Source organism: Mobula hypostoma, chromosome 17, assembly GCF_963921235.1.
Source record: "Mobula hypostoma chromosome 17, sMobHyp1.1, whole genome shotgun sequence".
In the NCBI taxonomy this organism is placed as follows: Eukaryota; Metazoa; Chordata; class Chondrichthyes; order Myliobatiformes; family Myliobatidae; genus Mobula; species Mobula hypostoma.
The window spans coordinates 41,276,102-41,289,245 of NC_086113.1; the positions used below are offsets into that span (position 1 = coordinate 41,276,102).

The 13,144-nt window shown below is 38.5% G+C and overlaps 1 protein-coding gene across 1 annotated transcript in view; it reads left to right on the top strand.

The window, feature by feature from the left end:
* LOC134357967 (SH3 domain-binding protein 5-like) overlaps positions 1–13,144 on the top strand; it is a 75,239-nt gene that overhangs the window by 39,656 nt on the left and 22,439 nt on the right. Inside the window, exon 4 of the mRNA XM_063069790.1 lies at positions 11,182–11,346. Coding sequence (XP_062925860.1) covers positions 11,182–11,346 — 165 coding nt within the window. The remainder of the gene's footprint in view (positions 1–11,181; positions 11,347–13,144) is intronic.

The window sequence follows — 13,144 nt, forward strand, 5'->3', positions numbered from 1 at the left end:
GTCAGCATTATTGTCTCTGAGCTTTTGCAGTAAGTAATGTGGAAATTCTGTGCTAAAAGAGAGGCTTGATCTCATAGAATGAAAAGTGAGATGGTTGATGCATTGGTTTAAACTTCTCAAAATTCCATGGATTTGTGGAAGGTTCCATTAAATTGACAAATAATAAATGTAATTTCCTTCATTCATAAAATTAAAGAGGTGGTAAAAAACAGGCAACTATGCTTAACATCTGCCATGGAGAAAATATTAAAAGTTATTATGATATGTGTTATAGGGAGCCATTAAAAAATAAGATAATCTGACAAAATCAACATGTTTCATGTTTGAGCAATTTGTCAGATATTGTGGAGAATGGGGAACTAACAGGTGTTTATACATAATTTAGATTTTCAGGGAACGTTTGATAAGGATACTGCAGAAAATAAAAATTCATCATGTGGCTATGGCTAAAAGATTGCTTGGTGAACGGAAAACAGAGTAAGCACTAAAAGATATTTTTCTGGTTGAATCTGATGTGATACAAAGTTTAAATAAATGGTTTAGATGAAGGGACTGGAGGCATGATTATAAATTTGCAATGGTAGGTAGAAAAATAAGTAGTGATAAGGATATTAGGAAGCTGCATAAGCATATAGATAGGCTCAGTGAATGTGTAAAGATCTGATAAGAAGAGAACAGGGTGTGGAAAAATATAAGATTGTGTTTCTAGCAGGAAAAATAGATAAACACATTATCTTTATCGTGATTGATTGCATAGCTCTGAGGTATAGTGGATGTCTAAGTGCACAATTTACCAAAGGCTATGTACAGGAAAAGTATGTAATTAGGAACACTAAAAGAATATTAATTGCCTAGGGAATTTAAAATAAAGTATGGAGTTTATTGTTCAATTATATAGAGAAATGATGAGAATTTGTGCTACATTGCTTTCTTTATTTAAGAAATGCTTTGGGAAGCAGTTTTAAGGGAGTTTACTAGACTAGGAGCTGGAATGGATGAGCTGTATCACGGGGACAGGTTAGGCACTCTGGGCTTGTATCCATAAGAATTTAGAAGAGATACAACTTGATTGAAACATACAAGATCTTGAAGGGTTGTCAAAGTCAAAATTGAGTTTATTGTCGAATGCAAATCTATTTTGCAGCAGCATAATTGAAGGCACACAGCATCATATAACCAGCATTCACACAAAAATATTAATTTTACATTATTTTTACAAGGAAGTACATGATTAGAATTAGAAGAAATTCACACTTGTGCATAGTAGTAAGTGTTGCTAAACCGTAGTGATTAGGGTTTTGCTGGTTATTTCAAGAACCAAATGGAAGTAGCTGTTCTTGAACCTGGTGGTGTGAGACTTCAGGTTTCTGCATCTCTGGCTGAGATGACACTGCCTGGATGGTGGTAATCTTTGATGACAGATGTTGCCTTCATGAGACACCGGCTCCTGTAGCTACTACCGGTAGTAGGGAGGGATATGCCCATGACGTATTGGGTTAGTCCACTACTCTCTGCAGCGACTTTCATTCCTATGCACTTGAATTGATGTACCACACCATGCTGCAACTAGTCAGGGTACTTTCAAAAGTACATCTGTCGAAGTTTGTTATAGTGTTTGGTGACAAGCCAAATCTCATAAGAAAGTAAAGATGCTAGCATATTTTCCTTATGAATGTGATTCCTTATGGTTTCTTTATCATCATGAGAGGTTGGATATGGAGAGGATATTTCCTCTTCTGGGATTAAGGATAGCTTCAAATGAGAAATAGGAGATTTTCCTACTGATCATTACAAATTTAAGATGGAAATAAGGCAATTTTTTTTTTCTCTATTGCAGCGCCGTGAGTCTTGAACTCTGTTCCTCAAAGGTCGGAGGAAATAAATATAGAAAGATGCTTGGTAACCAAGAGGTGAAAGGTTGCCACAGGTAGTTGGGAATGCAGAGCTGAACTTACAGTCTAAACCAGAGTGATTTTATTAACTTGCAGAGTGGGATTGAGGGGTGAGTGCTCTGTTGTTGCTCCATATGCTCTTCTCAGCCTCAGGATGTCCTAAAGTGTTTCACATCTGGTAAAATTTTTAAAAAAATTCTGGAAATAAACATCAGATCGGGCAACATCTGAGGAGAGGCAAGGAGTTGTGATCAATGGTTTTTAAACGGGCTGACTTGAAACTACCAAAATGTCCAAACTGTCGTGATTTCCGGTTCCTCTTTGAACCTTTCTTTCTCGTCCGGGGTCACGAGTTTGTATTCTGCTTAACCCTTTACATACCTTATGCTCAATTTCAGCACTATGGATAAGATTACTAATTTGGTTTCTTGGAATACAAATGGTTTAAATTACCCGATTAAGTGGAAGAAAATTTTTAAAGTATTCCATAGGACGAATGCTCATATTATTTTCGTACAAGAAACTCATGCGGAAAGAGGATAATCAGCGTTTTTTTAGGTTTTGGAAGGATTAACAGTACCATTCGAATTCACAGGCCAAAGTAAAGGTGTTTCTATTTTTATAGACCCTTCAATTTCGTTTGTGCATTATGAGACTATTTCAGATCCGAATGGTAGATTTTTGTTAATTACTGGTCTGTTATTTAACAGAAAAGTTGCTATGGTTAATGTTTATGCTCCAAATGTTGATTGTCCTGAATTTTTAAATATCTCTTTACATCCCTTCCTAATTTAAACGATTATATGCTGATTATGGGTGGAGCTTTGAACTGTTGTTTAAATCCTTTGATGGATAGATCTATGTCTAATCAGGCACTCCCGAACAAATCGGCTACTCTTATTAACTCTTTTATGGTTGACTCTGGAATTTCAGAAATTTGCAGATTTCTACATCCCAACGATAAAGAGTTTTCATTCTTTTCACATGTATATCATCGTTATTCTAGAATTGATTACTTTCTCATTGACTTTCGATTAATTCCACTTGTTACTGACTCCATTGTTGTTTCAGATCATGCGCCATTGAAATTATCTATTAAGTCAATGGATACATCTTCTAGTACTAGACAATGGCGACTTAATACCACTCTGTTCCAGAACTCGGACTTTGTTAATTTTATTGAGGAACAGATTAATTTTTTCTTCACAACGAATTTTACAGAGGGTATTTCCAGCGGGGTACTATGGGACACTTTTAAAGCATATATTCGTGGACAAATTATTTCATATCCTGCTGGACTGAAAAAGCGAACTGATGAGGAAATACTTAAGCTGTTTGACAAGATCAAAGAAATCGACAAGAAATACTCTGTTACTCCTAACCAGGAGCTTTTTAAAGAGAGAGTCGAACTTCAAATGGAACATAGTCCATTACTATCATCTTCGATTGAAAATTAATTAAGTAAAATTAGGAGTCAATTCTATATACATGGTGATAAAACTGGGGAACTACCGGCTAATCAACTGAAATCAGCTTCGGTTAAACGCCAGATTGTTAAGATTCGTAAAAATGACGGTACTCTGACAGTTGATCATGATGAGATAAACAAATCCTTTCAAGAATTTTATACCTCTTTATACCTACCAGAATTTCCTGATGACTCCACTTTAATGCACGAATTTTTAAAGAAATTGAATATTCCAAAATTACCACCTAATGAACGTTTAAAACTAGATGTACCTATAACAGTAGAAGAAATAAAAAATGCTATTTCTTCGATGAATTCAGGTAAAGCACCTGGTCCAGATGATTATACAGTAGAATTTTTAAAATCCTTCTCTACTATACTTTCTCCTTGGTTATGTAGAACCTTTAGGTATGCAGTATGTATGGGTAAATTACCTCAATCTTTTTATCGAGCTTCTATCTCCCTAATTCTTAAAAAAGATAAGGATCCTACTGAATGTGCAACTTATAGGCCTATATCTTTGCTGAATGTGGATTCTAAGTTTTTTTCTAAAATATTGGCAACGAGATTGGAGAATGTATTACCTCAAGTTATTTCTGTTGATCAGACTGGATTTATTAAAAATCGTTACTCCTTCTTTAATACTAGGAGATTTATGAATATTATTTATACTTCTTTACCTAGAACTCCAGAATGTGTCATCTCATTGGACACTGAGAAAACTTTTGACAGAGTCAAATGGACATATTTGTGTAATATGCTTGAGAAATTTAATTTTAGTCCAATATTTATATCTTGGATTAAGTTGATATACCTTACTCCTTTGGCTTCGCTATTTACCAATAATCAAAAATCTCCCTTTTTTCAGTTATTCATTGGCACTAGGCAGGGTTGCCCTCTTAGTCCATTATTATTCAATATTGCCCTGGAACCATTAAATATTGGTATTTGTGACTCTCCTAATATATTTGGTATTACCCGTGGGAATGAGATACATAAATTATCACTATATGCAGATGATTTACCATTATATATTTTTAACCCTGAAAAATCCATTCCGGCAGTATTATCCTTGCTTGCTCAGTTTAGTAGTTTTTCTGGTTACAAACTGAATCTTGGTAAGAGCGAACTTTTTCCATTAAACATGCAGGTTCCCATTTATAGATGTTCATCATTCAGATTGATTACTAACTATTTTACTTATTTGGGGGTTAAAATTGCTGAGAAACATAAGGACTTATTCAAGCTCAATCTTTTACCATTAATTAGTTAGGTTAAACAATTGCTTACTAAATGGTCCTCATTGTCTCTATCGTTGATTGGCCGAATCAATGCTATTAAAGTGATTATTTTACCTAAATTTTTATGTTTATTTCAAGTGGTACCAATTTTTATTCCTAAATCTTTTTTTGATACTATTGATTCTATGATTTCCTCTTATATATGGCAGAATAAAAATCCCAGGTTAGGTAAAAAATATTTACAGAAGTCCAAGAAAGATGGTGGTTCAGCATTGCCGAATTTAAGATTCTATTACTGGGCAATTAATATTCGATATTTAATATTTTGGACACAAGATTGGGATACAACTCCAAGTCCACAATGGGTAGACCTTGAAGAATACTCTGTACAAGGGTTTTCATTGGTTTCTATTTTAGGAACTTCACTTCCCTTTGTGTTTTCTGAATTGAATAAACAATTGGTTAGTCCAATAATTAAACATACATTACGAATATGGTACCAATTTTGTAAATATTTTGGTTTGAACAAGTTCATTTTGTCAAGCCCTATTATATCTATTTTTTTCCCAACCCTCTGTCATCGATCAAGCCTTTTTGATATGGAAAACGAAGGGTATAACATGTTTCCGTGAATAACTGTTTCATGTCTTTTGAACAGTTGTCTAATAAATATAACTTGCCCAGATCCCATTTTTTTTTTAGGTATTTACAAATAAGAAACTTTTAAAATACCATGTTGCCTACATTTCCGATTTCACACTCTACTGATACCATAGACAAAATTTTAGGTTCAAATCCTTATCAGAAGGGATTAATAGCAATTATTTATGATACAATTATGAAAATATAGCCAGGTACATCTGATAAAATTAAAAATCAATGGGAAAGGGAACTTCAACTTCGTCTACCTATAGAGAAATGGGAAAAAATCTTTCAATTAGTTAGCTCTTCCTGTGTGTGTGCTAAACATTCGCTGATGCAATTTAAGGTAGTGCATAAGGCTCACATGTCTAAAGATGAACTAGCTCGTTTTTACTGCCATATAAATACTATTTGTGACAGATGTCACTCTCAGGTGGCTTCTCTGTCTCGTATATTCTGGTCCTTCCCTCTCTAGGAAAAATTTTGGAAAGATATTTTTCATATTATTTCAACAGTTTTGCGTTTTGATTTACAACCCCATCCTTTTACGGCAATTTTTGGTCTGCCAATGACGGAACATAGATCTCTATCCTCTTCAGCCTGTCAGATGATCGTATTTGTTACACTAATGGCCAGAAGATCCATTTTATTGAATTGGAAAGAGACCAACCCCCGACTACATTTCAGTGGTTTTCCAAAACTATATCATGTTTAAATTTAGAAAAAATCAGAAGTGTCATTTTTGATCCTTCGGTTAAATTTGAAGAGACTTGGAAGCCATTTATTCAACATTTTCATGTGATGTAGTTTGACCTTTTCCGAATCCTTTTATTAACTTAGAATATATGAATAGAGGAGCAGAGTTGACAACATTAATGAATGTATCTGATCTAATATATTGGTTCAGCCTTGTTTTGTTCTGCTTGCCCTTTTTATGGGTTTAGTCTTTCTTTACTTTTTAAATCTTTTTATTAATTTTCAAGATTATAAACAATAACAATGTTGATACAAAGAGATTGGAATAATCTTATTATTAATAAACATATACAAAAAAGATTTCAAATAACATAGGTATAATAGACTTCCAAACTCATGATGAAATTAATCATAAAGAAGAAAAAGAAATAAAAAGAAAAAAATATATATACAAAGAAGAACTCCCCCAAAAAAAGAAAAAAAAAGAACTAAATACTAAACCCCAAAAAAGCAAACAGAATAAAACAGGGCTAGACCAATATCTTAAATCGAACACGTTCAGTAATTTTGTCAACTCCACTCCTCTATTCATATGTTTTAAGTTAATAAAGAAGATTTGGAAAGGTCAAATTACATCATGTGAAAATGTTGCATAAAAGGTTTCCAAGTTTCTTCAAATTTAACCGAAGGATCAAAAATATCACTTCTAATTTTTTCTAAACTTGAACCTAATATAATTTGGGAAAACCATTGGAATGTAGTAGGAGGATTGGTCTCCTTCCAGTTCCATAAAATAGATCTTCTGGCCATTAAAGTAACAAATGCTATCATCCGACAGGCTGAAGAAGACAAAGATCTATGTTCTACCATTGGCTATCCAAAAATTGCCGTAATAGGATGGGGTTGTAAATTAAAACATAGAACTGTTGAGATAATATCAAAAATATCAATAGACAATAGACAATAGGTGCAGGAGTAGGCCATTCAGCCCTTCGAGTCAGCACCACCATTCACTGTGATCATGGCTGATCATCCATAATCAGTACCCTTTTCCTGCCTTCTCCCCATATCCCTTCACTCCGCTATCTTTAAGAGCTGTATCTAAATCTTTTTTGAAAGGATCCAGAAATATCTTTCCAACATTTTTCCAAGAGAGGACAGGACCAAAACATATGAGTTAAAGAAGCCACCTCAGAGTGACATCCGTCACAAATAGGGTTTATATGGGAATAAAAACGGGCTAATTTATCTTTAGACATATGGGCTCTGTGCACTCCTTTAAATTGTATTAATGTATGTTTAGCACGGGTTTAGTCATTAGTTCTATTTTTTGGATTGTTTTTCTGGTTTGGGGGTTTTCTTTGTAATATCCTTCTCTTTTATTTTCTATGATTAACTATATCAAGAGTTTGGAAATCTATTACACTTGTACTATTTGTAGTCTTTTTTTGTATATGTTTAATAACAATAAGGTAATTCCATTCTCTTTGTATCACTATTGTTATTATGTTTATGAACTTGAAAATTAATGAAAAGATTGAAAAAGAAAATAAAAAATTCTGGAAATAAACATCAGATCGGGCAACATCTGAGGAGAGGGAAGGAGTTGTGATCAATGGTCTTCAACCTGATATAAATGACCCTTTCCTCAGATGTTGCATAACCTGTCGTGTTTCCAGTATCTGCTGGTCTTACATCAGATTGTCAGCATCAGCAATATTCTTCTTTCGGATTACAACTAACATTGTAATCACTATAACATGGTGTTTCCTCTCGCAGACAGAAATGGAATAAATGACCAGTTGTTTCAGGCATTAGTTGAAGAATAAATGTTTGGTCCAAACACTTGGACTGCTCTGTCCTTTAATAAATATGATAGTTTACACCTATTTGAAGGGGTAACTGACATTTTGATTTAATATTATATCCACTATACAAAAAAGTGCAGCTGTCTCTTTCAGTACTATATAAATCCAGAACCTCAAAACTCAGATTACTTAGATTTTCCACTATTGATTCTTCCCTCACCCGCACCTCCTCTATTTCCCAAGCGTCCGCACTCACCCCATCTCCCGCTGCCTTAACAGTGAAAGAGTTCCTCTTGTTTAGCACCTCATCAGCCTCCGCATCCCACACACGTGGTGTAGTGGTTAGCGCCATGCTTTACGGCACTGGTTACTGGGTTCAAGTTCCACCGTAACCTGTAAGGAGTTCGTATGTTCTCCCTGTGACCGCATGGGTTTCCTCTGGGTGTTCCCATTTTCCTCCGGGTGCACCCGTTTCTTCCTACAGTCCAAAGAGGTAACCCTCTTTTATTGTCATTTAATAATGCATGCATTAAGAAATCATACAATGTTTCTCCAGAATGATATCACAGAAACACATGACAAACGGACTGAAAAACTGACAAAAAACACGTAATTATAACATATAGTTACAACAGTGCAAAGCAATACTGTAATTTGATAAGAACAGACCATGGGCATGGTAAAAGTCTCAAAGTCTCTCGAAAGTCCCATCATCTCACGCAGACGGTGAACCTCCAGCGCCGCCAACTTGCCGATGCAGCATACTGGAAGCATCCGACCACAGCCTGACTCCGAGTCCGTCCGAAAACTCCGAGCCTCTGACCAGCTCTCCGACACCGAGCACTGAGCAGCATCTCTGCCGAGCGCTTCGACCCCAGCCCCAGCAACAGGCAATAGGCAAAGCCGAGGATTTGGGGCCTTCCTCTCCGGAGATTCTCGATCGCACAGTAGCAGCGGCAGTGAAGCAGGCATTTCAGAAGTTTCTCCAGGTGTTCCTCTGTGCTTCTCATGCTGTCTCCATCAAATCCGGATTGTGCACGGCCCCCTAGTTAACACATATGATATTATTTGGAACGGCCGCGCATGCTGTGTCGCGCCGCCATCTTTTGGTAGGTTAATTGGTCATTGTAAATTGTCCTTTGATTAGGCTAGGATTAGACTAGGACATCATCCTCCACAACTTCCACTATCTTCAAAGAGGTCCTACCACTAAACATATATTTATCACTTCCCGCCCCTCCCCTCCCCCCCCCCAGCTTCCCGCAGGGATCACTCTCTCCACAATTCCCTTGCCCATTTGTCCCCCTCCAATAATCTCCCTCCCGGCACTTATCCCTGCAAGTGACCTGCTCATACACCTCGTCCCTCACCTCCATCATTCAGGGCCCCAAACGGTCCTTCCAGGGAAGGCCACACTTCACCTGCAAATCTGCTGGGGTTGTCTATTGTGTCGGGTGCTCCCAATGCAGCCTCCTCTACATTGGTGAAACCCATCTAAATTGGGAGAGTGCTTCGTCAAGCCTTTCTGCTCCGTCCGCCAAAACTGTAACTTCCTGGTGGCCAAATAGCTTAACTCCAATTCTCATTCCTGTTACCACATGTCGGTCCTTGGGCTCCTCTTGTGCCAATATGAGACTACCCTCAGGGTGGAGGAGCAACAATTTATATTCTGCTTGGGTAGTCTCCAACCTCTTTGCATGAATATCGATCAGTAAAAAAAAATTCCCTCCCCCCCCTTCTATTCCTCCCCCCTCTTGCCTTTTACCTCCTCTCCCTTGCCTATCACTTTCCCCTGGGTCCCCTCCTTCTCTTTCTCATATGGTCCACTCTCCTATCCTTATCAGATTCTTCCTTCTCTAGCCCTTTACCTCTCTCACCCACCTGGCTTCACCTGTCACCTTCTAGGTAGCCTTCTTCCCCTCCCCCCAGCTTTTTATTCTGCCATCAAACCCCACCCCCCATCCCTCTCAGTCCTGAAGCAGGGTCTCAGGCCAAAAAGTCAACGGTTTACTCTTTTCTATAAATGCTGCCTGACCTGCTGAGTTCTCCAGCATTTTGTGTGTGTTGCTTTGAACTTCCAGCATCTCCAGACTTTCTTGTGTTTATTTCTTAGAATTAAATGTTGATGATTAAGCTAATTAATGTAATTTAAAAGAGATATTCAAACTAGTACTTAATAGGCAATGAGCACTCAATTAGTGTCCTGGCTTTCATGTAATGAAACACAAATCATTCATTAGCCATGAGCTTAGCTTCATATTTTCATTCTGCTCCCACACCCACACTTTATGCCTCCCTCCTTCATGCTACAATTTTTAGATCTGAATGTTATTGGATGTGCTGGCACGTGGCTAAGTGGTTAAGGTGTTCGTCTAGTGATCTGAAGGTCGCTAGTTCAAGCCTTGGCTGAGGCAGCGTGTTGTGTCCTTGAGCAAGGCACTTAACCACACATTGCTCTGTGACAACACCGATGCCAACCTGTATGGGTCCTAATGCCCTTCCCTTGGACAACATCGGTGGCGTGGAGAGGGGAGACTTGCAGCATGGGCAACTTCTGGTCTTCCATACAACCTTTCCCAGGCCTGCGCCCTGGAAACCTTCCAAGGCGCAAATCCATGGTCTTGCGAGACTAATGGATGCTTATATTAAAAAAATGTTATTGGATGTGAACGTCACTGGTAAAGTCAGTATCCATTACCTGTCCTCATTTACCCCAGGAACCGCTCCTTTATTGCATTTCTCATTCCGAGTGAAGATGCAGAAAGTGCCTGTGAAATGAGAAGTGAAGTTGCCATTTCACAGGCCCTTCATCAGGGCCGACACAAGCCAGTCTGGGTTCCTTTTGTACTGGCGTCCATAAATTAGTTTTGTCTGTGAGTCGGAAAATACATAAAAATTACTCTGTGGTAACCAAACACCCGGAGCATCAAAAACACATAGGACCGATAAAAAGAACAATTACTAACTGTGAGTAAAGAGAGGACTCTAGTTCTACTGTTCATGGGAATGAAGATACGTATGTGCTTTGGACTTCTGAATTCATTATGGGGGCTCGCTCATATGTAGGGGTATCTACAGTATAAGCTGTGTTTGTAACCTGGGGATGACCTGGTTCCTTATAGTCCGACAATGGGCGAGGATTTTGACTCAGTGGCCATCAAGTAATGGGGATATATGTCCAGGTCAGGGAGGTGTGTGATTTATTTTGAGAGATGACTTTCACTGGGGTGGAGTCAATGTGAGCTTGTAAGGTGTGATTGCATTGTTTTGAAGATTTGTTACAGTGCATCCTGCAGATTGTACACATAGTTTACTCTTGGTGGAAGGAATGGGTGTTGTCAGTTGTCTCTCATCAAATCTGGTGACATAATGACTTCTGATTTTGTGTGTTCTATCACCCGAATGATTTTGCTGTTGACTTTACTTCCTCTCAGGCCCAGCTGGAGGCCCAGAAAGCTACCCAAGATTTTCAAAGAGCCACCGAAGTGCTGCGCGCAGCCAAGGAGACGATTGCTCTGGCTGAACAGAGGCTGCTGGAAGATGAAGAGCGGCAGTTTGATTCAGCATGGCAGGAGATGCTTAATCATGCAACGCAGAGGGTAGGTTAAACCCAAATATAGCTGGTAAATATCCTGCCTCCATTCCGAGGCCCAGGTTATGGATGACTGATGGTATGATGATTATCTGAGAATACAGATATTATCTCCAGTTGAGAAAAGTAAATGAGACAGAGGAAATTCATAATTAAAATCTTTATTTTGGAACACTCTGTTGGCATTCCCATTGCTCCCCTGCACTGATATCACCCCGTTACAATCAGATGTTTATTTTCTCCAGTTGTAGAGTTGAATGTGTTTAGTAAAGGACTGTGAAATCTTCACTGGCTTTCATCAACTGAATGAAATATTATGCCTTCTCAGTAAATGCTCCCATCAGCATAAAAACCTCTGTCTAAAGACCACATTGTTGATCTTGAGGTAGTGTAGTGAGAGTCACACAATGTGATGCTTGGCCCAGAGCCCAGAAATGCTGTTCAAAACTATTTAATATGGAATCTCCTGGTGTGGAATGGGGCCATTCAGTCCACTGTACTCATGGCAGTTCTTTCCAGGATGTGTCCTACACCCGTATTTTCAGACATTTCATTCATTCCCAATACATCACCATAGCACAGATTGCCTCAAACTCTCCGCTAGCATTTGTCAATTTGCTTACACTCACGTCCTTGGTTAAAGACACTCCTCCCAGTGGTATTAACTGATCGAGGTAATTGTGAATGGAATTCCTTGGATTTTCCTCTGCCTCTCGCAAAACAATCCACCCTCTTTGCGCACATTTACAGAGTACCTTGTATTTGTGCGTGGGTATTCCTCCATTTTGGAATCATGCCTTCACTGGCATTCACCCCTTGTCTTGGTCAGTTCCACTAGCATTGTCTGGGGGAGGAAATGTATGAGGTGGGTGACATCACACGAGCTCTTCGTGCTGACTACTAGCTGCAGTTTCTATTGGGTCATCCATTGTAGCTGCCTCTGTATTTCTGGTATGCCAAAAAGGAATTCTATAGTGTATTAGCTGTCTGTGCCATCTGGCTCCATGTAATTATAATGTATCACACACAAATTGCTGGTGGAACGCAGCAGGCCAGGCAGCATCTATAGGAAGAAGTACAGTCAACATTTCGGGCCGAGACCCTTCGTCAGGACTAACGGAAAAAAGAGATAGTAAGAGATTTGAAAGTGGGAGGGGAAGGGGGAGACCCGAAATGATAGGAGAAGACAGGAGGGGGAGGGATGAAATCAGGAGCTGGGTTGCTTGAATTTCCAGCATCTGCAGATTTTCTCGTGTTTGCGTAATTATAATGTATGTCAAGTTCTTAAATTTTTTAGTTGGTTTTGCCAACATTTTAAGTACTTTATCAAACCACTGATTTAGAAAGAAATCTTCATTTTCTATTGAGTCAGTGGGAGGAATTTCCTTATTTTTTAATATGTTGTTTCTCTTCTTTTGAGGTTGCTGTATCGTTACTTCGGTTCATAGACATGGGATTGATGGGGCTGTTAAAGAGTTGCCATTTCTTCTGGCTGAGGTGATGAGAGCCAGGCTTCATTGTCCCAGAACAAAGGGGGCAGCTGTTCAGGTCTGAGCTGGGAAGAGATTTTCTCTCCCAGCAGATATTTAATCTCTACACTGTGCAGACATAAGCAAGCCCTTAAGGCTTGGCTGCTAAGTGTATTCAAGACAGGTTGAGAGATTTCTCTGGGATTAAAGGAAAAGGATTTGTGAAGTGAGGTGCTGCTGAGGTACAAGATCAGTCATGGTTTTACTGCATGGTAGAGCAGGTATGACGCCAAAAAGCACTACTCCTGCTTCCATTTCTTATGTTCTTTCTTGTAC